This window comes from Danio rerio, chromosome 15 (genome assembly GCF_049306965.1).
Source record: "Danio rerio strain Tuebingen ecotype United States chromosome 15, GRCz12tu, whole genome shotgun sequence".
NCBI classification, from domain to species: Eukaryota; Metazoa; Chordata; class Actinopteri; order Cypriniformes; family Danionidae; genus Danio; species Danio rerio.
Genome location: NC_133190.1, coordinates 24,052,001 through 24,078,352, shown reverse-complemented (window position 1 = coordinate 24,078,352; position 26,352 = coordinate 24,052,001). Strand labels below are relative to the sequence as shown.

General features: G+C 35.7%; 1 protein-coding gene across 4 annotated transcripts in view; it reads left to right on the top strand.

Annotated features, from left to right (window-relative positions):
• The window catches only part of sorl1 (sortilin-related receptor, L(DLR class) A repeats containing), a 129,185-nt gene that overhangs the window by 56,014 nt on the left and 46,819 nt on the right, over positions 1–26,352 (top strand). For all 4 annotated transcript variants that reach the window (XR_012390822.1, XM_073923655.1, XM_068213715.1 and 1 more), the window contains exons 7-10: positions 13,859–13,960; positions 14,066–14,235; positions 19,932–20,124; positions 24,170–24,287. Coding sequence is in view for 3 of the 4 variants with exons in the window: in XM_073923655.1 (XP_073779756.1) it covers positions 13,859–13,960; positions 14,066–14,235; positions 19,932–20,124; positions 24,170–24,287 (583 nt within the window). In the remaining variant the exon portion in view is untranslated. The remainder of the gene's footprint in view (positions 1–13,858; positions 13,961–14,065; positions 14,236–19,931; positions 20,125–24,169; positions 24,288–26,352) is intronic.

The window sequence follows — 26,352 nt, the reverse complement described above, 5'->3', positions numbered from 1 at the left end:
TGTCAAAGAACTGAGACCTTATTTAATCTTCACAATACAAATTAAGATATTTTAGATGGAACTCTAAAGCTTTATTATACTCTATAGACTGCAAGATTCTGATTCTGACTGACACTGAGGAGAAGAAACTGTTGACTAAAAGTCATTGTTGTTTAATGTGCGCACAAAAGTATAGTTTAAATTTAGCTACTTTTTTGGTGTGTGTGTTTTTTTCTGGATTTTGAACGAGTCGGGAACTATTGCTGTTTATGGAGGATGAGGGAGCTCTCAGACCTTAATATTTGTTCTGAAGACGAATGAATGTCTCAGTAATAAATGACATGAGAGTGAGTAATTAATGACACATTCATTTTTAGATGAACTACTTTAACGAAGTATTTGATAATAATTATATGGATTTTTTAATGTTATTTGTGTTGAAGCAAGCTGATACCCAATTCTTAAAAAATGTTTATCTCCTTATTTTCTGCTTAGTGATGTCACACCAAGTTGTTCTTCAGTTCCGCTTAAAGTATATTGGATCATAAACTGTTTTGTTTATCCTTTCTGGTTAAAAGTCCAGTTATGCTTTATTTTCTGCTTTATGTCTCACAGCTGTATCTGCACAGCTTTAAAATAATCATCTGTGAATAATTGCTGATGGATGAGTTCAGCACAAGCGCTGTACTAGTGGATTTGTTCACTTTTAGCATTCACCTTGAATAAGGACTGTAATAAATTGAATGCGGCAAGGATATATACAGTTGAAGTCAGAATTATTAGCCCCCTTTGAATTTTTTTTTCTTTCGTTTTTAACTATCTCCCAAATGATGTTTTACAGAACAAGGAAATTTTCACAGTATGTCTGATAATATTTTATCTTCTTGAGAAAGTCTTATTAGTTTTTTTCCGGCTAGAATAAAAGCAGTTTTTAATCTTTTAAAACCCATTTTAAGATCAAAATTATTAGTCCCTAGTTTTTTCCAATAGTCTACAGAACAAACCATTGTTATACAATAGATAAAAATAAATACAAAGAAAAAATAAATCATTTATCAGAAATGAGTTATTAAAACTATTATGTTTAGAAATGTGTAAAAAAAAAATTCTCCGTTAAACAGAAGTTGGGGAAAACATAAACAGGGGGGCTAATAATTCTGACTTCAACTGTATATATTTATTTGTTTTTATTTATATATTTACTTTTTTGTGTGTGTTAAAGGATCATTTCTTTTAATTTTCTTGTTGGTTTAGTCCCTTTATTAATCCGGGGTCACCACAGCGGAATGAACCGCCAACTTATCCAGCTTGTTTATACGCAGCGGATTCCTTCCAGCCGCAACCCATCTCTGGAAAACATCCACGCATTCATTCATACACACATTCATACACTACGGATAATTTAGCCTACCCAATTCACCTGTACCGCATGTCTTTTGGACTGTGGGGGAAACCAGAGCACCCGGAGGAAACCCGCGAATGCAGGGAGAACATGCAAACTCCACACAAAAACGCCAACTGAGCCAAGCCAAGATTCGAACCAGTGACCCTTCCTGCTGTGAGGCGACAGCACTACCTACTGCGCCACTGCGTTGCCCTGTGTTAAAGGATAGTTCATTTAAACTGAACATTTCCTCATTAAACCTTCCTGGATTTCTTTTTACTGTTGAGCACAAAAGAAGATATTCTGAAGATTGTTGGGGAAAAAAAACAGCCATTTCTTATGTGGTATTTTATGTTTCAACTTAGGCCTGGAGCTTAAGGCCCATATCATTATTACTATCAGATCCTTCAATTTACCTCTTCTTGTGTTCAAAAGAAGAAAGAAAATTTAACAAGTTTGGAACAAGTGAAGGATGAGTAAATGATGGCAGAAATATCATTTTTGCTTAAAACTTTCCTAATTATTTTCCCGTTTGTGATTAAATGGGCTGTGCAATCCGATTTAAACTTTAGATTACAATTTTCTGAACTGCAGTTCCACAAAAGAATGAGACTGGTGATGCTTAAGCATAAACAGGGTTCCCACGCTACTTTAAAGTACTTGAATTTCAGACATGTGAATTCAAGGCCTGGAAAATACTAAAAAACAAACATTGAAAGTGCTTAAATTACTATTGAAATCAAATTTGTTTATGGATTTATTTCAACTATTGTACTCAATAGTCAGAAACAAAGCAAATAATTTAGAAATTACATTTAAATCATGTACAATAACATTGACAAATAATGCAATTATTTTTCAATGTTTCAGAATCCACATTTGAATATCACCAGTAGTGAGTTCGACAGGTTTTTATTAAAGTTATTTTGAAAATATTCAAACTTATTGTAAATAAATATAAAAAAAGAATTTTAACTACGTTAATTCAACTTTTAAGTTAAATGTTAAGTACTGTAAGGACTTTTATGGCGCTACATATGCTGCTGTATGAATTGCAAATGTCTTGATTTAAAAATTAATGGTGCTTTAAAAAGTCCTTGAGTCTGCTGTTTATGAAAGTGTGGGAACCCTGCATGAAAAGCTTTTTTGAAAAACCAAATAAAAATGTTCATAAAAAGAGTGAATGTCAAAAACAACAGTAACAACTGAATATTCTGATGTTGCAGTGATTATAAAAACATAAACAAAAAATAATAATGTGGCTAAAATTAGATTTGATGGTAAGTTTAATAACTTATTCCATTTGTAAGCATGGCAGATAGTTTCTTTTTTAGTACAAAATTTGCTCACACTACATTTTGATCGTCCGTTTGTTCAATTTAAGTTACGTTGCATCTACATGCCAGCTAGTTCTCATTAGATTATGAGTAGACCGTTAGGTTGGGGTTAGGTTAAGTGTAATTTGACATTGACTTAATATCAACAGATATTAAGCAGACAGTGTACTAATACTCAAATGGACCATCAAAATAAAGTGTTACCCAAAACCTGAGCTTAATTTACTACTGTATATTGTGCAGTGGACGAAAAATGACAAGATGCATACGCAAAAATGAAAAAGGAGATCAGAATGTCAAATTGGGCAGACTGCCAAAAAAACTGCATTGTTGTCTGAGGCACTGTGCATAGAGGCATTAATTTGCCATATGTTACCATTTGTTCAGTGTAAAAACAGTTCATCCGGGATTCACCTCACATCATTGCTGCATGATGAGTGTGAAAGTGTCTTGCAGATGGGATGTCCTTACTAGTAAAGATAATGGAATGTTTACTTGTACTTCTGGCATGTCATATGTTCCATCTTAGCTATTTATGAGGATCCATGTAAGTTAGGATGCTTCCTGTATAGGTAGTTGGCAGCGAGACCATTCACTAGGTTTTGGACCAAAGCTAAAGTCTCTTGCTAGTCGAACGGCATTTGATGTCAGTCTCTTTCTCCTCTTTTTTTCAGTCTGTCACCTTCTTCTCTTTCAGTCAGTGTGTCTCTCTCTGACTCACTCTTTTGCTCTCATTGTGTCGAGTCCCTCTATCTGCAGCCCGACTAATAGGATTACCATAATGAATATCACAAGAGCCTTTGGCAGTGAGAAGCTTCTAAGACTAATTAAAGCTGTGGAAACCAAGGTCCTCTCATCTGAGGGATTTATCCATAATGTCATAGAGATCCTTAGTAATAATTAAGCCTTTTCTCTGCTCGTATCCTCACCTCGCTGTGGCCCTGCAAGCCACTTTATTGATATCTTGGTTTCAGGGTGTAATCTGAACTTTGATAAAGGAGGATACGTTGTAGGAGAAAGAAGGCAAGAGGTTTAAAATACCTTTTTTGCATATCAGTGAGCATTAAAGTGGTCTGGAATGAATGCCTTTTAGTGAAATGCTCTTGTAAATCTAGTGAATCAGATGAGCATTTAAAAACCGCTCTGATGGGTTCAGTGAGTGATTTCTTAGACTGCTTCAACTAAGGTTAAATTTAAAGGGGTTAAAGTCACCTTGAAATGAAAAATTTTTGGAAATGTTAAGTACGCCCAGAGGGTTTAAAAGTTTAGTGCTAAATATTTCATTGTTCCTTTTAGAATTTAGTAGGGATTAATAATTAAATTAAATAAAACAAACTAATTTAAAGGGCCCTAGAAAGCTGACAATTGCTTATTTTATTAGATTGAAGCGTTTATTATAAACTATTAGAATTCGCCCTATAGTGGTTTTTAATCAAACTATGGTTGCACATTATTTTATGGTGTCCTTGTTATACATTAAAGCACTGAGTACTAGTCATTAATCACATATATTTATTAATGTTAGGGGCAGTGTTTTGAAAGCATTACTTCCAAAAATTGTTTAATTACTTTTATACATCATTAAAGTTGTTTTAAACAAATTACTTTGTTTGAAAAGAAGCTTATTGAATTACTTGACTCAATAAATATACACAATACAAATAAAAATGTTTTTTTTATTGATTTATTTTTTATTTTATGGCCTTTCAGACTTAATTAACATGTCAAACACTTGTATCAAAATACTAAATGTTTTAGGGCCAGAACACACCAAGACGATGGTCGGCTGTTGGACTTTGTTGGCCATGCTAGTTGAATCGGTTTGGTGGGTTCCACTCATCGGCTTTCGTTGAGTTAATTTCGAAGCTCATTGCCCCAATTCAGCTTTTAGAATCAATGTCAGACCAATAGCTGAAGAGACACTCTGACTGGTTATTCAGCAACGAATCAAAGAATGATATTTGCAAACAATATGGATTATTAGATTATCAGATATATTTGCATAAGTGAATCGCTCTGTGGTGAATATAAAATTACTGTAATATTTGTGTTAACTGCTGCTTTGTTTGTGGCATCGGAAGTTCAGTTTAACTTTGCGTATTGAGAAAACATACTACTAAGATTGACATGCCTTGCACAGATCCAATGTTAGTCAACAACACGCAGTTGGGTTTTGTTGAGGCTAGTTCTTTGGCATTGGCTTGGTGTCCTTGGTGTGTCCTTAGATACATACTATATATTGAAATTATTTTCCTTCTTATATCATTGACTTACTGTATACATGTATGTTTATCAGACAAATCGAACCTTTTTTAGTTGAAAAATGAAGTTATTCTGTGCTTAAGTACAAGTGCTATTCTGAGCTTATTTATACAGGACTTTTGAATTTCTGCAGTATGTTTTTAGGAACTGCAGTTACTGTACTGTAAGTTACGTAAAAAAATAACAAAAAGAAATAATTGACCTTTATTGACCTTAGCAGTAGTTTAATTAGAGTAACTAGTTACTTTGTAACTAATCAAACCCAACACTGGTTAAGGGTTAGGATGGGGGTTAGATTTAGGGTGGGTTGCATGTAATTATGGTAATTATGCTAAATGTATTGTTATCACTATAATAAAAAATGGGACATGTCTAAGTTCCCTGTAAAAGGACATTCATTGTAAAAGAAACTCAATTTCATTTGACTTTTCATCGATCGACAGCAAACAACAATGATCCATTCAATTCCCAAAGGACAAAATCAAGTCTTGTCCTACTTTCTTTCCCCCCCAAGAAGCCATTTCACTCACAATTGGAAAGAAAAATCTATCACCTCTTCAATTTCATGCTGATTTGAACTGAGCTGTGTTAACCGACCAAAAACTCATCCTTTAATATAGAACACTCATTTATTCCTGAATTAAACAAAAACCATTACACTCTTTGTCTAAAATTTGCAAGCAACTAGAGAAGACAATGTAATAAGTTTCATCATTCAGGTTCTCTCTATGTTTCAGATTGCAATATATAGCTTGAATGAAACATCATTAACTTTATACAGCATTGCAGGACTTCTCACACTGTGTTCCTTCAACATCTACACATTCTCACTTATGCTCAAAACCCGGATCTCTTTTCCAATGGGGAGAGACTGCCAGCACAGTACGGCTGTTGTTCCAGAGATAAATGCCTCCTCCACAAAGACGGCAAAGTGACTCCAAAGCCAAATATTCATTAGGCCGGCTGTGCCAGAAACGATTCCATTCATGTGGCATGTAAGAATAGACGGCTTCTTACAGGCGAATTTGACTGTGGAGTTTGTAGTCAGGGAATGTTGGATGTTATGGCAGCTGAATGAGAGATGACAGTTTGCTCAGAGGGGCTGTTTTGTGGCTAACTGCCCATAAATGCTTAATGATACTGTGAGTGCTACAATTGGAGGGTTGCATCTATGTGTCGGGTGCAAATGGAACCTTGGGAGAAAATTTCCGACCTCTGACCGCCTGACAGGAATCATTAATGGCTCAATCAAACAAAATAACACTGTCAGTCGTCCTGTAGAGCAGATCTTTCTCTTTCTGGAAGGTTGCAGGTATGATGATAGTATTGATGTACAGTAGAGTAGTACCTTTTAGGCTTTGAGAACTAAATACAGTTATTTGCATATTCAAAAGAGAGCATGGTTTTAAAATTTGACTCTAGCATGTGGAGCTTTAAAAAGGTACAGTATTTTAATATACTTTTTTATGTTTAATAAGTTAGTTTTTTTGACTACATATGTTCTGTTGTATTGAATTATATTGTTGTGGCAGATTTAAATATTATATTATATTATATTATATTATATTATATTATATTTTATTATATTTTATTATTATTAAAATATTACATTTATTAAAATAAAAAAATCTACTACCAATTATATTATAGTATATATTTATGATATTTATTTAATTTTCTTATTTTCCATTTCATAACCAATTAGATAATTTAGAGTGTAAAATATTCAGAGTGCGCATGTTCTCCCTGCATTCGCGTGGGTTTCCTCCGGGTACTTCGGTTTCCCCCACAGTCCAAAGACATGCGGTACAGGTGAATTGGGTAGGCTAAATTTTCCATAGTGTATGAGTGTGTGTGTGTATGTGTGTATGTTTCCCAGAGATGGGTTGCGGCTGGAAGGGCATCAGCTGCGTAAAAACTTGCTGGATACGTTGACGGTTCATTCCGCTGTGGCAACCCCAGATTAATAAAGGGACTAAGCCGACAAGAAAATGAATGAATATTCAGAGTGCCTTAGTGTCCCACCAGTGATGATTTGCAGCCACATCACACTGCTACAAGTGTGATATTGTGTTTATACAACAGTTCGACGGCACAATCGTGTATATAAAAAAGAAAATCAAACACGGGAGTTTAAAACAGTGGTCCTCAACCATTTTGTCTCTACAGACCGGTCAACGATTGACAATTTTATCACAGACCAGGATGAGGGTGGGGCTGGTGATTGGGGGATGACAAGCTGACAAAACTTTGCTGTCACTCTGATACACAAATACAAGCTTCAGCTGATCTGTCATTTCTTGTCATGTGACTTGCGGTGCACTTGCGGGCTATTCAACTAGGCACGTCTGAATGGAGCGAGTGCGCGCAAACCGAGCACCTTCATTGGAAGTAATGAGCTTGTGCGAACTATTATATTATATTTAATACTTTTCTTTAAAAGATGTTAAATCCATTTTAAAAATGTGATCTGGTGCTTGTGTTTGTCATAAAAATGTATTGGTTGTATTGGTCTATGGCATCATTAAGCTGTTAAGGTACCATTTCCAAGGACTGACATCTGCATCTGGTTGTTGCAGCTTTGTGATTTGATAGTTGTTATCACACACTTTGCTCTCTTAAGCTCTCCCGGCAACAGCGTGTGTTTCCAGAGATCTGCCTCGTCTTTGCTCTCTAAAGCCAGATTGTGTTTTGGCTGCTTCCACAACACTGCAGTCTGTTCCTGGAGACAGCCGTTAACGGAGAGATAAATCAATAGCATGAATGGTGTGACTAAAATCGAGGCAGTGCGGAATGGCTGAGAAAGAAAACACTGAGCCTTTTGTGTCTTTAAACAAGGAAGTGGTTAAACTTGTTATTCAGGATGATGGTGCTTATAAATACGCTTTTATCTGACAGGCTGTCTTCCTGTTGTTCTCACATCGACCCAGTAAATCCCTGTTTTGCTGCCTGTGTTTATTAATATTGTTAGCTGTTATCGCTTCCATCTTGCAATCCGTTTCGGCCCCGCAGTTTGATCTAGGAAATTGAAATAATCCTGATTATTGTAGGGAATCTGTTAGTTTGCTTTTTTGGATTGTCAGGTTTTCACATGCTAGCTAAATAAAGATGGATAATAAAAAACATTACGTGTTCAGACTGGCAGGTTTGGTTGGATTAAAATGAACTCTGGTATGATTATTCTGTTTGTGTGGTTCGTCTCACAAAATGTTAACACCATACAGGTGGACCAAGACTGCTGAAAAGCCGAGTTACGGTCCATTGGCAAACAAAAACTTGTACAATTTGACTGAAATGTGAATGCAACACACAACACAAAAGACATGCATACTAACAAAAACAGGCCATGATGTTGAGAAATAAGTGATCAAATGCATGCAATAGCTATATTTACATCCACCTATTCTTATGGGCATTTTGGATATGCACATACAAAATGGTTGATGGAAACGCCAAGATGCACATTAATAAAAAACCTATATGCATAAATTACGATGGAAACACTTTTTAACAAATTCCACTATGCACATTAAAAAAGTCTTAATTCTAAAACACCTTCACCATTTCAGTATTAGTGTTATTGTATTCTTATTTACCTCCAGAATAGTCAAGAGCATCATCTGTGCTCCGTGCCTTGTGCCTTCAAACTACACATTCATTGTATGTCTTCTGAGGTGCAAGTTATTTATTAAATGACGAAAAGATTGACGCAGCTTCTCCTAACAGTAAATTCTGTTTTTACTTTTGATATCTGGTGTTAGTTAATCAGGAAGTGACGATTTTGTTCTCTTTGACTCAATGGATGGAAACTGCTTTATTAACGCGTCTTTTATGTGATATTCCAGTTTTGCGCATGAGTTAAATTTGCATCTTTGAATGTAAACATAGCTAGTGTCACAATAATATCCATTACAGTTTTATAAAGGCTTTGGGAAAAGTTTCATCTTAGATCTTAGTTTGTGTGTAAAATGTAGTGGTGACTTTGACACGATACATAAAGCCTATATCGCAATACCAATATAAATAAATACTACTGCATTAAAAGACTGTTGGCTGAGAGAGAGTACACAACAATTAAAAATAAAGTAAATACATAAAAAATATAAAGTATATTTGGTCTTATTATATATAATATAGTAGTATTATTTATTATATGCATATTTATCTTTGTTTTTAAAAAATAAGCTCTGATTTGTCCACCTGTCAGGTTTTTGACCATATGGGGCATACCATGTGTATTAGGATATAACTCAGGTTTTTGACCACACTTCGTTATGATTGTTCATTTATTAGTTTGCTGGAAATTAGAACTGAATTTAGAAATAGTTTTGATTTTTGAAACAAATCTTTGCGCTTAACAAACAAAATTATTATGTATAGGCTCATGGATGTCTGTGCATACAACACGTTTCCCTATCCACTAGAGTGAAAGTGAAAGTAAACAATGAGGAGGCTCATCTCTCATTCTCGCACGTGGATGCTCTGTTTAGCTGTTTTCTCTTTAGTGAAGTGTTCAGTTTTTCAACTTACAAAATCCGCCTTGTTAATAGCAAATGTGCTTTGGCGTGGTGCAACTCGCTCTTAAAGGGAATGGGAGATGACACTGATTCTCTGATTGGTTTATTCTCAAAACACACCTATAACTCATTAAGAGAAAAAGTTCAACCCAGTAAGACCATGCACCACGGCACAAAGTGGATTTTTACGTCCTTAAAGTAGCAAAAGTGCATTCTGACACGCCCTTAATGCGTTTGCGTCCTTGCGCATGGACCGTCAAAATAGAACCCAATGTATTCATTTAGGGTATCGGGGGGAATCTTAAAAAGTGTTATTATTCACTGAAATTTTCTGTTGTTGGTCTTAAATTATTTTAAACAGGCCTTAATTTTCCTATGTGTATATAAAGCTACCCAATCTGGCCAACACCCATCCAAATCACTATCATTCCATCTTAATGAAAGTTTTAACAAAGGTTTATTTATTAACTCTTATTTATTAACTCTATTTACCATCTCTATTTATATTTATAAACATACCGTTTAATTATATTCCTTACAATGACAATTTTTTAAAGTGTTTTTTTATGTTTTAATTGGGCCTTTAGAAAAAATCCTTAGCGTTTAGCCTTGTACGTCTGAAATGTCATTCATAATAATCCTAAAAAGTTAAATATTTGACTTGATGAAACCTGTAGAAACCCTGTGTATTGCTGACATATATTTTCCAAATCTCTCTGATAAACATCCAAATGTGGTTTTAAATGAGATGCACATCAGATATCTGAACATCTGACCTTTTTCTAAACTTATGTATCTGATTTCCCTTGAATTCCAAGTCACCGCAATTCAATGGTGATGTATTCGCCCACAAAGATAGCTATTTAGTGTTCCGAAGCAGACATGAAGCCTGTATGCTCTTGCACTATTGAGGTGTGACTTTTTGAACCTGATGTAAGTAACTCCTACTCACACACAGCTTGATTACACTGACAGCTTGTCGGACAGAAGAAAGACTGATTGAGCCTCTTGAACTTCACCATTGATTGAAGCTTTAAGGAAGAAAGTGTCAGAGAGACTTGAAGATGGGGGAATGAGTGAAAGTATTCATCCCTCATGATGCATTGCTCATTTTAGACAGAGACACATGTAGGTTCCCGGGAATCTGACTAGACTAGTATTGCTAGAAGCAGAATCCCGTCTCTCTCTTATCTTTGAAAAATCAGCATGTTTTAGAAGTACAAATGAGACTGGCTGTTTTTTTTTTCCTCTTTCGAATCCCCAGTTGTCCTTATTAAGTGGTATCGGATACAGGAGCCCAGTGAAAACAGTGCTGGCGGAGCAAATCTCTGTGTCGGCCATTTAGAGCTCGTTTATAGTGATAACATGACACGGTTTATGGCAGCTGAAGGAGTCAGATTACTGTGTAAAAATCTTTTATGACTTAATTTTCATTATTTCACTGCACTACATGCCAGTTTTCAGTAGCAGTGAAAGTCTGTCCGTCCTTCCATACCCATTTTTAAATATTTATTTATACTTTAAAATTATTTCTTTTATAACAGGTTAATAATACTACTATTCAGAGACCAATAATTACAGAATTAACATTAAATGCAATATTTTATTATTAATGACTATTTATTAATATACAGAAAATAAATATATTAAATTATATTTTATTTTATTTTGTTTTATTATATTATATTATATTATATTATATTATATTATATTGTTATATATTATATTATACTATATTTATAATTAATATATTATGCTATTATTATAATATAATTATAATATTATAATATAATAAAAGTAGTAGAAGAGTATTAGTAAACTTTATTGTTCTTGACAGGACATTTATTATGGTCATCATCATATTGCTACAGACATTTCAGAAAAACAAACAATAAAAACAATACAAAATACAGTAGTTACAACAATTATAATGCTAATTAAGAGAAACTCTTGTTAAATAAACCCACTGAAACTACAACAAATTTCTTATAACGGTTCAACCTACACTTAGGGACTCTATATCTCCTACCAGAGGGAGGCAGTTCATTATGTGAAAACAAAAAAAAATATATTTGGATCATTCAGAATCATTTCTATCTAATAAAGGACACAATTCTCATCTAAAACTTGAGGAATAAAATATTCATTGTACCCAACAATTTTCATCCTGTCTTTAAGTTAAATAGTCTTATAGTTAGATTTACACTATACAGATACCAAACCACACTGTGATACCATACCTGACAATGCTTTCAAGAAATGCTTTATAAAACAACTTTATATACTACTTGTTAACTCTCTGGTGTAAATGAGAACAACCCCATTCTATGAGTGTTTTCTATGTAAAAGAACTGTTAATGTAGTTGAAGTCAGAATTATTAGACCCCCCCCCCCTTTATTTTTCCCCCCCAATTTCTGTTTAACGGAGGGAAGATAGGGTGCTTTCACACCTACACTTTTGTTTCGGAACGTATCTCGTATGCCCAGTTAGGTTCGTTTGGCATATGTGAACAGGGCAATCGCGCTCTGTTCCGCACTAAAGTAATCGCTCCGAGATCGCTTGAATGAGATGGTCTCGGCTCAATTGAAACGAACCCTGGAGCGGTTCGATTGCAGTGAAAAGCGATCCGATCCGAGCGCGGTTATATCACAGTGTTTTATGGATATGTAATAGGCTTACGGCTATATGAAGAGAGAATTATGAGTGGGCTGGGAAGTTTCGCGAGTCTCCGTATGCCCGCAAACGAGTGATGATCTCGCGGTAATCTCGCGTCTCCCTCTCGGTCCTCAAATAGGCATCGTCGCGCACCCTGTCAATCACCACCAAACCACCACCTCTCCTGACAGCTGAGCGGGACTGCAAAATAAACCCTGACACTCTGACCAATGTGAGGAGAGTTTACTCGCACGTGACTTGTTGTAGCTCTTTTGGCCCGATTAGAAACTTTGCAATGTGAAAGCGAATCGCACCAAGAGCAAAGAGCAACAATGTAACAATTGTAATCTCTGTTTTGGAACAACTGAATCGATTCACAGGTGTGAAAGCACCCTAAGACTGATAGTTTTAATAACTCATCTTTAATAACTGATTTATTTTATCTTTGCCATCATGAGAGTAAATAGTTAGTTTTCAAGATACTTCTATACAGCCTGAAGTGAGATTTAAAGGCTTATCTAGGTTAATTAGGTTAACTAGGCAGGTTAGAGTAATTAGGTAAGTTATTGTATAACAATGGTTTGTTCTGTAGACTACCGGAAAAAATATAGCTTAAAGGGGCTAATAATTTTGACTTTAAAATGGTTTAAAAAAATAAAAACTTTTTATTAATGCTTTTTATTCTAGCCATAATAAAACAAATAAGACTTTCTCCAGAAGAAAACATATTGTCAGACATACTGTGAAAATGTTTTTGTTCTGTTAAACATCATTTGGGAAATATTTAAAAAAGAAACAGAAAAAAAATTAAAATACTATAAAATGGGGCTTATTATTTTGACTTCAACTGTAAATGCCCATGTGCTTATAGGTCTCTGACTGAGTAGGATGGTCATGTACAACCACCTGACGATGGTCACCTATATACTGTGGGTCAAATACCATCTCTTCTGTTTTCTCAGTATTTATTTTTAGCTTATTTTTTTTATCACACCAGTTAACAAACAAGCTAATTTCTGACTGGTAGATAACACTATGTTTATAATAAAAAATCAACAATTGAGTAATACAATAATTAAGATGTTATTATTTATTTTGAAAACATTAATTATAAAATAAATTATATCATATATATATGATTATTAAAACAAATATTTTATACTTTGTAATTACTAAAAATATATATTTTAATTAATAACAATAATATGCACAATGGTCATAAAATCATGTCATGAAAAATGCATTTATTTTTCATAGTCCATTCATCATATTGTTCTTATTATATCAATGCTGAAATAAAACAATTAAAAATAAGTTTAATCACTTTTTTTATTGAAAAATTGCTCAATTATTATTATTATTATTATTATTATTTCATGTTCATTAAAAAGATTTTTACTTTTACGTGTTTATTTATTTGTTTTTACTCTGAGGATATGTTTGTTTTTAATTCATAAATTCTGTGTATTTTATTTTTAGGGGAAAGTTTGAAAATAATAAAACTAAGACAGTCAATAATTTGTCCTATGTTGTATTTTATACTACTATGTATGATCTTGTTTAACACCAATATAAAAATAAATAAATAAATTAGAACAAATATAAATATTTTAAAAATAGTTGTATTGTTATTTTATCTAAAAACATGACAAATTCTAATATTATATGGTATCAAGTTTGTTTTATTTATGATTGATAACTCGATGTAAACGTGTTTCCACAGGCATTATTGGGGAGCCACGAGTCTCAGTCTGTCCAGCTCTGGGTTTCTTACAACCGACAGCCAATGAGAGCAGCTCAGTTTAACACCCGTCACCCAATCACAGTAAGCTCCATCAGCTTCCTTTACTTTCCCATGGATTTATTCTTTTTAAAAGCTTCATTTTGTTTGCCTATATTTATGTTATTCTCTGCTTTTCTCTGTCTGCAGGAGTACTACATAGCAGACGCTTCAGAAGACCAGGTCTTTGTGTGTGTGAACCACAATAATAATGTCACACACCTGTATATCTCAGACACACAGGGCCTGTCCTTTTCCCTGTCCCTGGAGAATGTGCTGTACTTCAGCCCTGATGGATCAGGAAGCAACACTCTTATCAGGTACGTTTTAACACTGGTGTGTTTGTTTTGCAGGTCCATAGACACTAGCACAGCGAAGTGTATTTACCCAAACAGGACAGCCATATGTTGGTTTGGGAGCAACATTTGTGTTAAGCCATCATATCACTAACCCTATTCCTAAATTTTTTTTTTGTTATTGTCTTCAATAGTTTTGACCTCATTCAAAAAATATGTTTGGCTTTTAAGTTCAGTGGTTTTGACCTCATTTTTAAAATGCTTTTGCCTTTAGGGTCAATTGCTTTGATCTAATTTTTCAACAAAATGTTTTCGGAGTATCTTCTGCATATAAACCCACACACACGCACACGCACACGCACACACACACACACACACACACACACACACACACACACACACACGTGTGTTTATATATGTGTGTGTGGGTGTATATGTCTATTTAGCTGGTTGTTAGCACAAAATAAAGCCAGACAGGCTTACCAGCAGGCCGAAGCAAAGTGTAGCACTGTTGTATAAAACTGAAGGGCCCTATTTTATTATAACACTGCTTATTACATGGCAACTTGCCTCAAAGCTAAACAGTTAGACAAAAAAAACCTTGAAATGAGCTTTAATATTTTACCATCCTTTTTATTATATGTAAAACTCGCAGAAAGATTATTGCAAGATTCGTTGCAAGATTATTCACAATACCCAAATTAACTTGTGTTATTATTTTAGCTGGTTCTAATCTTATATATCTCTGAATGGCATGACTGACCAACCAGAATCAAGCATTTCAGAGAGCTGTATAATAAATTTAATATTTTATCCCTGCGTTTCTAATTGTCAGCTTCATTACTTGATTTTAATAACATTTGTTTATTAGTTCATATGGACTAGTAATATTTTTGTAGTATTTATTAGAGTCTTTGGCAGGGTTAATTTCAGTATATATATATATATATATATATATATATATATATATATATATATATATATATATATATATATACACACACACACATATATATATATGAGCAATATCACACGAGTAGCAGTGCGATATGGCTGTATATCGACACTGGTGGGAGGCGTGCGTTGTGCCCAGAGACTGTAAAATATATTGACGTAGTATCCGTGACGTCACCCATAGGTTTCTAAAGAGCACAAAAGAAGCCACAAGTAGGCGCGGCCAACCGTCGCCATTTTGTTTGCGCGTCATCACACCCACGGCGGGATACCAAACAAGGGCAAAGAGGCGGAGAGTGAGCGGAGCTACAGACACCTGCAGGCATTTTGCTTGGACCTGGTTCAGACACACTTTGCTTTGGGAGAACGCTTAATACTTTATCACCTGTGACTCGTTTGTATTCTGACCACTTGTGCTTGGTTGTATACTATATCAATAAAGTGTTTTGAGCCACTAAACATTGTTCTTATGACGTTTTTCATCAGGAGGAAAACGCGAATTACTTCCAAACACTTCAGATATAGTCTGTGTTAGTTAATGTAAGACTATTGATGAAATCCAGCATAACACTGTATGACAACGCTTCAGATGACTGTTCTAGAGCCTACAGCTAATCAATTTGACAGATTCTGGAGTGCATTACAGCTCTAAATATAAATTTAAACGATAAATGACCTTAAATAAAGCAAATACATGTATAGAGATGGTATATAAGTATATAACTTTACTCACATGGGAAACGGAGGCCACGTGAATGGTTTGTGAGCTCAATTAAATGCTCTCAGCATGCCATGCCATCTAATAATTGTAGGAAACAAGTCGAAAGGCAGTTGACTGTGTAAAGCCACATGAAACATCACAGAAATATAATAAACATGCCGAGTTCAGTGGCTAATCTGCAGGATTCAGCTGAGGTGACGTGACGGCGACCAACGAGACCTAGCTGTCACTCAAGTGGCCACGCCCTTAATTACGCAAACTTAATATAACCTAATATAAAGGAAACGGATGAGTTCTAAAAAAATTCACCCCCCTCACAGTTGTCATGAAGGGTAATATTAGCTGTATTAACCAAAATCTTTTTTTGTACAAGGCTGTAAACACCTTTTTCACTGCTGTAAAGTTGGCCATTCTAACAGTGGGCTCAATTGAAATTTGCTCTGTTTTGGAGCCAGGAGCGGCCAGGACTAGCGGAATTTCGGATGAATTGCAGTTTTAGTTACTTCCGTATTGGCTTCATGAGGGAGAGTGGGAGGTTGCCGCTTGGTTGTGCCCCCACCAGTGCCGATATACAGCCATATTGCACTGCTACGAGTGTGATATTGCATTTATACAACAGTTTGACGGCATAATTGTGTATATAAAAACAAAATCAAACATGGAGAGTCTCAAAAACCCTTTTGTATGAGGAACTACTTTATTCCAGATTCAAATCATAAGCTGACAGTTAAACAGTTGAACGTGCATCTTTTTAACTTTAGATCTGTAGTGTCTGCTTTTTGATGGCTGTTTGTGGGCAGACTAATCCGCTTGTTAAGTGGTGACGTGTTTGTGACGTATGTAATACTGTTTCCGGGTCTAAGCCGCCACTCATTTGAGTGGAGAATTCATTTGTTTATGATCACGTTTTATTCCTATCAAACATTAAAGTTAATTTTATATAGAATCATAGTGTACACAACAATCTCTGGGCTTGCTGCATAACAAATACCAAAAATTTAACAATTTATAAAAAAATAATCACTTTCTGGCCATTGGATATTAGGCATGGACATATATACTGCGATTGTGATTTTCGAAAGCCTTAAATCGCTTTGTAAACGTTTATTATTACCATTTCATAAGTCTCCCCATTCAGTTGAATAGAGCGTTTGGACCCGGAAGCGGCTTCGCGTGACGTCACACTTAACAAGCGGATACACAAAGGGTAAAGAGGCTGTAGGAGTTCTGATATTGCAGAATATCGCACGGCTATCAGCCAATCAGACTTGAGAACCAGACAGAACTGTTGTATAAATATATATATATATATATATATATATATATATGAGCAATACAACAGTTCAACATCACAATCCTCTGTATAAATAAGAAAATCAAACACAAAGAGTCTAAAAATCCCCTTTTTATTAGGAACTACTTTCTTCCCACATTCATTCAAATCTGCAGCTGACTTCAAAACAGCAGAAGCCATTACTAATTCCCCAACATCCCTTTAGAGCTAATGTTTGAATGACTCTGTCCAAAGTGATGACAAAACTGCTGATTTTGCTTACACTTTAAGATTATAAGGCTGAATGTGGCATGAAATGCCATCCATCTACAGAGATATCTTCTTACGGTGTTACAGTCTACAGTATTTCTCTGTTGCAGTCGGGATTTCACAATAATTAACCGCAAAAATAACAACGAATCCACTAACGTTACCAGACTGCTGTTGGGTTTGTGATGAGGAAAAACGCTAAACAAGTGCAGACTGTGCTTATTTCAATCTGCCAACACAACACACAATTCTGATATGCGAGCAAATAGGTATAAATGCAGCCCTACAACATACACAAAGAGAGATCATCTAACCTCTCAACATGTCTCTGAAAACCCGGGAGACTGGGGGGAGGGGGTGTTCAGGGGTGAGGTTGAGAACAGGATGCAGAGGGTTTTGGGCGGCCGCTTCGATCGGGTATTGTACCAAAGTTGGCAACCCAGGGGTGTTTACAGAATGTACCAAAGTCGGGGGTGGGTGAAATTACGGGAGTTTTTTTTAGAAGGAAATAAAGACAGGATGTTTGTGGGAGACTGGTCTGAAAAACAGGATACTCCCATGAAAAACGGAAATGTTGGCAGGTGTGCTTACCAGTTTAATATTGATTTGATCTGCTGTAGTTAGAAATCTGTTATATCTTCTAAGCATAAGGGCTTGTTATACTGTTCTGTCACCATCTTGTGGATAGAAAACATCAACTGTCGTCGACGAGCTGTCTCTCAGAAACTGTGAATATTTTAAATAGGCACTATTCTTGCAAATAAACTGCATAGTTGCAATCTAAACAACTACATTCTCAACTAAAAAAGCCTCAAAAGTATATTTTATTATTATTAATTATTAAGTATTATTTGTCAAACTGTAGTGTCTGCTTGTTGCTGGCTGTATTTGGGCGGAGTAATACACAAAGGGTAACGTTATCCAAAGTTATTAAATATGTAAAAATACATTACATGTTAATTATACACTAGTTTATGGTTCTCAACCATGCCCCTGGAGGGACTCTCCTTTGTCTGTCATACCCTTTTACTGGGTATGTGAATCAATGTCAGGAATCTGTCACTTCGGTCTTGTTAGTTCTTGTTTGGGTGGCAGAGTCCAGACACTAGTTCTGTCTTGTCTAGTATGTTGTGCTTGGTTCGAGTATTCTCGGGTTGAGCACTCATTTTTTTGTCATTGTGTTCGTCTTTGTACGAGCGCTGTCTCGGCCGCACTCGGGCCAAGCACACTCCCACTTGACACGGGCGCGCGGGGTCCAAGCATCCTTGTGATGTGCACTCTCGTCCTGGTGTTTGTGTTTGCAGCATGCTGTGTCATTCTCAGGGTCCTAGTCTAGCTGGTTTCGATTTCGGTTGGGACCCGGCTGGACCTGACGGGTTCGGGTGGGTTCGGGTTTAATTCCTATAATTTTAGACAGGGTCGGGTCTGGCCGGGCTTGGCTTGCGCATTAGGTAAATGAACAGTCATGTGATGCATTTCGATTAGTGCGAGAAAGTAATCAAACTGTTTGTTACAACATTAAAATCCATCCCTGCAAAGGTGAAACAAATGATGACGGAGTAATCAAAAAGAACTAATTTTGACTGCGGTCAAGCCAGTCACCAGGTTAGAAGGAACGGTCATTCTAGCCGCCAAGGTACTTCGGTGGTCGCTCATACACTGTACATTACGATAGAGCACTAAACAGCAATCTGACAGGTAAAAAGATGAGGTCACTCACTGCATTGAAACTGCTGTCATGGAAAATTAAATGGATGTTCTTGGCTGGTAGAAGATGAACAAACAATCCCAAAACTTGAAAAATTAGCCAGATCAGAACTCTGCATCTCGGCCTGTAGCCGCAGCAGTCAGTGAAAGGGTCTTCGGTACTGCTGGACGCATCATCCTGAGCGCAGGAATCCGCTAAAGCCAGTGGATTCAATAATGTTCCTCCACAAAAACAACGTAGCCTAATCTAAGTGAGGAAAGGGTTTTTAAATCTTAAATAAATATTAACAACCAACAACCAGACTTGAGCCTGAAATGCGTCTCACTTCAATAATTCACATTACACCTCCGTCTTACACCGAGTTTGGCCTCGTCACCTTTGCTTGAACCCATCTCAGTTTCGCGACAGCCCCCCGTCAGTGCTTTAAATCCATATTTGGCTCTGCAAGCTTCAACCCTTAAGCAGGTTAGCGAGGTCTCGTCTCTATAATGCAGGAACTATGTCTTCGCCCACCGCTCCCTCCGCTCACACTGTCAGTACAAAAGCAATCCATCATTCCTCCACGCTTTTCCAAGGACATACTATTGTTTTACTCTGCGGCAGAGCGGGATTTCACCCACAGCCAAACCACTGAGCTCAGCACGGCCGCCTGAGAGCACAGACGCAATTACTGCAGTGCGCAATGCAGATGAGATGCGCTTGGCTCGCGAACATTGGCATTTTCATACAGCACCTCTCTTGGCTATTGTAAATGGCATGTGAAAGCTGATTTTGTGTGCTTTTGTGTTTGAAAGGTACTTCGCCAATGAGCCATTCGCAGACTTGCATCGGGTCGAGGGGCTCAGAGGTGTGTTTGTGGCCACTTTGATCAATGGATCCGTCAGTGAAGACAACATGAGGTCCGTCATCACATTTGATAAAGGAGGAACCTGGGAGCTTCTTCAACCTCCAGCGGCTGACAGTCTCGGAGGAACTATAGACTGCCAGGTATATTAGGATCATCGGTCACCTTGTGTGAATTGGAGAAATTAGCCAATTGATCTGGGGGGCTTTGTTATAATTTTATTTATTTTATTATAGTTTTATAAAAGTTTTTTTTTTTGTCCCACTGAGCTGTTGTAGTGCATAGGCAGTCTTTATGGAGAGTCTGTACTTTAAAGGGTTTAAAATTTCTGGCACTGCAACTATAGGCGTAAGATGCTCTGTGCTCTTTTAGCCATTCGGATCACAAGCTACAGTAGTAAGCAAAATGCCACTGTAACAGATTACACTGTACATGAGTGATCATTACAGCACTTCTGATAAGTAGGTATGCAGAGATTTGCCTTTTCAAATTGAATTTAAATTTTCTTGATGCATAGTTACATTATGGGAAATAATTCAACATGTCATCGTTTTTCTTAGAAAACATATTTCTAAATGTGCTGTTGACTTGAAATTTCCACTAGATGTTTATAATAACTGAATAAATCCATATATGTAAAGAAAACAAATCTAATTAGTTTACAAATTAAAGGTGCAGTAGGTGATCTTCCACAATGCTAACAACTTAGCATAAATCTCTGACTCACAGTCCCTCTCCTGCCTTCTAGAGCCACGCCTCCTGAAACAGGAGCACCGCAAAAGAACCCTCTCTCATGTGTTAAAAGCAACTAGTCCTTGTCTGGCAGCATGCAACAATATAACAATATAGGTAGAGACTAGGTGGAATAGTGCTATTTACTTGTGTTTTGTTGTTAAACTAATTAAAATCTACATTATCGATGCTGTAAAAGGTCCCTTATGAAACTGAAAATAGTCTTATCAGTCTTTCTTTGAAAGATTTTAGTAGATATAACCCATTTGTAACAACAACATCTAACGTTACATCAGCTTTGTGTGAGGCTAAAACAGTTTTAAAACAGAACATTACCTGTCTAAGAGAAATACTTTAGACATGGTATAATCCTTTCTCCAGCATGCAAAGGTAACTCCAATATTGATTCAGGTTTTTAAAAAGTTTAGATTCAGCATGTTTTTTATCGCGTGCGCCTACTGCACCTTTCAGTTGTGCGTAATGAAATGACAAAAGAAAAAAAAATCGAACACATGAAGAAAGGGAGCTGTAGAAAGGCAGTGAAAGCCCAGACATCGAATGAAACCAGGGTGGACATTTCAGCAAGACAATGATCCAAAACACAGCCAGGTAAACTTTCAAATTGTTTCAGAGAAAGAAAATCAAGCTGTAGAATGGCCCAGCCAATCACCTGATTTGAATCCTATAGAAAATACAAAATAAAGATCAGATTTGATAGAAGAGACCCACAGAACCATCAAGATTTTTACACTCTGTTGAAGTCTTTGAAAAAACACACACTGGGAGTATTCTTTAAGCTGCCATCACCAAAAATGCCTTTAGACTTTAGAAATATTACTGCCAGGAAAAACATGATGTGTTCAGTAGTTATTTCCCCCACTGTACATACATATAGTTGAAGTCAAAATTTATTTAATGAATCACCTCTGGTAAAATTATTTGAAACATTTTTTTTTCTCAAGTGCTGTTTAATGTCTTCTTTTTCAACACGTTTAAAACACAATTGTTTGAAAAGCTGCTATTTTTTTTGTATTTGACATGATAATAGTACATCATATATATATATATATATATATATATATATATATATATATATATATATATATATATATATATATATATATATATATATATATATATATATATATATTAGGGATGTGCGGAGCAGCCGGTATTTGTATTTGTATTTGTATTTGTTGAGGGGGGAAAAGTATTTGTATTTGTATTTGAGTAAAATTCAAAATGGCGCAAAAATATATATTTTTTCTATTGCACTTCTAATTTACGTTATAGTGAAAGTATTGTTTAATTATACCCATTATATAAATTATAGATATGCAATATTGGCTGTTGTTTTTGAACATGTGATAAGAAATGTCATTGAAAAGAAAATAACATAGAAGCCATTATCTCATCCATGGTTAAACCAACAACTAATAAAATACCATTGTGAATATTATGAACCCCACCACCACCGTTCTTGTTGAAGGACACTGAATAGACAGATTAAAAACAAATAATACTTCAAAAAACTGTTCTTCTTCTGAAAGAACTTCTTTCCAATAGACATAATTCCAAAAACTAATATTAACTAAATAAATCTAAATAAAACCCTGCCTGGGAGATCTGGCAGAACAAAAGTATTCTATATAATACTAAAAGATACAGCCCTGCTATTGTCATCTGCCAGCCACAAAACAGACACAAAGTTTGTTTGTTTGTTTATTTAGATATCTGCAAATATTTTTCAATGGAAGTCAATGGAGGAATATGACTAGTCAGTCATAATATATTTGCAGATATTTCCAATCTGACTAGTCGAATTATAATTATGACAAGTCAAAATATAATTAGAGATATCTCTAAATATATTTATGGATAGTCTGAACAAGGTTTAAATGCTAAAACAGCTTGCCATACGCTATCACCCAGTAGAACAGTGGAGAGTTCTCTAGTTATATCCTTTCAGTCGTTTGTTATGCAGTGACATGCAGTCAAATATTTCGCCAAACAGTCCTTAGGGATGCGGTGACACGCAGTCAGATATTTTACCGGACAGATCCGCCACTTTTGGCGCGCATAAACGATCATAAAGCTCTCGTGCTGCAGGAATGAGGAGGTCTGCTGAAGGCGCGCAGCTGACGTGCAGTGAGGGGTCTGCGTCTTTAATAAACGACGGCAGTTTGCGATCACTGAACAGCAAGAATGATTAATAAATCCATATGAAACAACCCCTTAAAAGTCACGTCTCGCTTTCAGTTTCGGGCTTTGGTGCGTTTTGCACTGAGCGTGTGTGTGTGTGTGTGTGTGTGTGTGTGTGTGTGTCTCTCTCTCTCTCTCTCTCTCTCTCTCTCTCTCTCTCTCTCTCTCTCTCTCTCTCTCTCTCTCTCTCTCTCTCTCTCTCTCTCACACTCACGCGGGCATGCACGGTGGTCTCATGAGGAAACGCTATGAGGAAACGCTGCTTTTTGATATAGTGTTTTTCTTGCTCCCGAATACAAATAATTTTTCAAGTATTTGTTCGAATCAAGTATTCGTAAAAACACGCTATTCGTGCCTTTCCGAATACCGTATTCGGGTTCGGCTCCACCCTTAATATATATATATATATATATATATATATATATATATATATATAGAGTGCTTTGTTCTGTAGCCCAAAGAAAATTATGTATTTCTTAAAGGGATAGTTTAAGTAGTTAACTTTTTCCTTAGTAGGAAAAAACAAATACTATAGAAGTCCATGGTTACAGGCTTTAGGTTTCTTTACAATATCTTTATTTTGTGTTTAACAGAAGAAAGAAAGTCAAACATGTTTGGAACAGGTGAGGGGAAAGTAAATGATGACAGAATTTTCAGTTTTGTGTGAATTATCAATTTAAAGGAGCTAATAGTATTGACATTGAGTTTATTTAACTGATTTAATTCCAATGAAGCTAAAAGAAATAAGACTTTCTCCAAAATATTGTAAAAGTTGAATAGAATAAAATATAGAAATTGCTGTGAAAAAATCCTTTCTATTTTAAATATCCCATGGATAACTTTTGTAAAAGAATAAAATATGACAAGAGGGCAAATCATTGTTTTTAACTGTACATATATTTTTACATTTTCTAAAGATTTAACTTAACAGATAAACAGCGTTTTCAAAAAATGTTTAATGACTTTTATATGATGTGACTTTCATATAACACTATAGTAAATTAATTAATATTTTTAAATATTTTTAAAGAATAAAAAAAAATCACTAAACAATTAGTGTGCTCGTCTCTATTGTGTGTGTAGACTGTTCACTCTGTGCTCTATTTTTTCATGTGGTTATGAAGCTGTGGTTTTTTGTTTGTAAAATGTAAGCCGGAGATGAAGTTGGTGAAGTTTGCAAATATAGTAAGAAGTCTTTTTTCCTGTTGTGCTCTTCTTATCTTCATGTATACTCTCTTTCTCTCTGTCTATCAGCTGAACAGTGGCTGTTCCCTTCACTTGGCTCAGCGATGGAGTCAGCTGTTGAATATTCAGCTGCGCAGGATCCCTATTCTGTCCAAAGAGTCTGCACCTGGTCTCATCATGGCGACAGGTGGGCCACGAGACCGCCTCTCTGCTCTGCGGTTAAACACCTCTCTCACCTACACTATATGCATGAGAGAGAGGAAATACGAGCAAATTAGCTGCAAGTTCTGCGCTTTCCTGTTTGTGCTGCTTCGCTCTTATTAACCCGGGTCCCTTCAGAGAACATGGTAAACAGTGGGAGCTCAAGTGCACGAGGCTGACTTCTTGAGTTCATGCCTGCTGGAAAACATCGATTTTGCTCTCATAGGAAAGCACTTGCTCCCTCTCGTACAGCTCTCTCTTCCTCTGCCAACCGCAGCCAGACCTTTAATTAAATGATTATCAGATAATGTGCATGCATGAAGACGAGAGGCGCAGGAGTCTTGTGAAAATGTCTGGCCGCTTCGCCTGCTATCGCTCCAGCGCAGATGTGCTAATTATTTGCACTTCACCCACTGGCTAATTATCACATACAAACACACCCTCGCACTCATTGACTTAGCCAGCCGAGAGCGGTCACGCCACCTCAACATTGTTCTCATTGCATAAAACGTGTTAAATGCTGCATATCTCTTTTAGGGAGATGAATGTAAACGAAGTTCATTACCGCTCGCATTAATTAATGACTAACCCACCTGCAGTGACGCAGCAGAAAAACACATGTGGGAGAGGAAAGGACAACAATAGTTCTGATGTAAGCAGTGCACAAAAATAAATGATATTATTATGTAGATGAAAACTGGACAGAGTGAACTGAATTTCTGTGGTGTTAGTAAACTAAATAGTGATGTTTCATACTATTTTCGTTCGTAGCTGCATGTTTGTTTGTTTTTTTTATCCATGGTTGACCCATAACATTATATTGCACAAATAATTAAATACCCTTAAGAAATTTTATATATATTTTTATCGCTATAATCGCTTTGTAACATCATGTTCTTTTTTATTTTCTGGTTTCGTTCCAGAAATTATTCATTCACTAATATTAAGATGTTTAAGATGAAATTCGAGAGTTTCCTCATCCTCCAACGCAATGGTCCAGAGGTGTTCAAAATCCAGAAAAGAAAGCAAAAACGTTTTCAAAGCAGTCCATGTGACATGGTTCAACTGTAATCCTATGAAACTCCAAGAACATGTTTGTGTAAAACCAACTTTGTTTTGCAAATGTCTCTCATATCAGATTAGAATGTGTGTTTACAATGGGAAATATAATGTTTGTGTGTTGCACTGCAGACTCTTAAGACAGTATACCACATGTTGTAAATGCGCATTCTGACGAGCTGACAGAGGAGAGAATATATAGGCAAAAAAGGTTGTATTTACTTTAGTTTTATTTTTTTGTGCACAAAAGTGTTTTCGGAGCTTCGAGTAATAACAGTTGAACCACACATATAATTTTTTTTTGTTCAAATCTTTTGATTAACAGTTTGGGCAATAAAGCATCAATTTCAAAAGTATTTGAAAAACAGAGACAAATTATCTTTGCTCCAAAAGAGCCCCCCACCCCACAGCAACATTTCTAAACAATATGTTGTGCCTATTTTTAATCTGTTTTACATTGTGTCATAATATATACATACATACAATACAAATAGATAAAAGTTCCATTATATGTTCACTCATCTATTGTACATATATACGCACACAACATTCACAAGAGTCACAATAAGCTTAGCAAATGTAAAATAAAGAAATAAAATAATTTAGATAGAAATTAAAATGTAGTCAAATAAAATGAAGGGAGGGGAAAAAATGTGAGAAACAAATAAACAATGGTCAAACTGAAAATATTAAATTTGGATCCATTTGTTTTATATACGTCAACACTGGCTGCCAAATAAAATGAAATTTTGACTGCAACCTTTGGTGGAGTACCGAATCTTATATAATTTTTTGACTGAGTTGGAGGATGAGAGAGCTCTCGGATTTCAGCTAAAGTATCTTCATTTCCAATGTTCCAAAATGTATTAATTTATTTATCTATTTAATGTTTTAAATATGAATAAAGGTCCCAGGGATTAAAATGACATGAGAGTGAGGAGCTATTGAAGGAATTAAGGAAAAAAATAAAATAAAAAAATAATCCTTTTGTA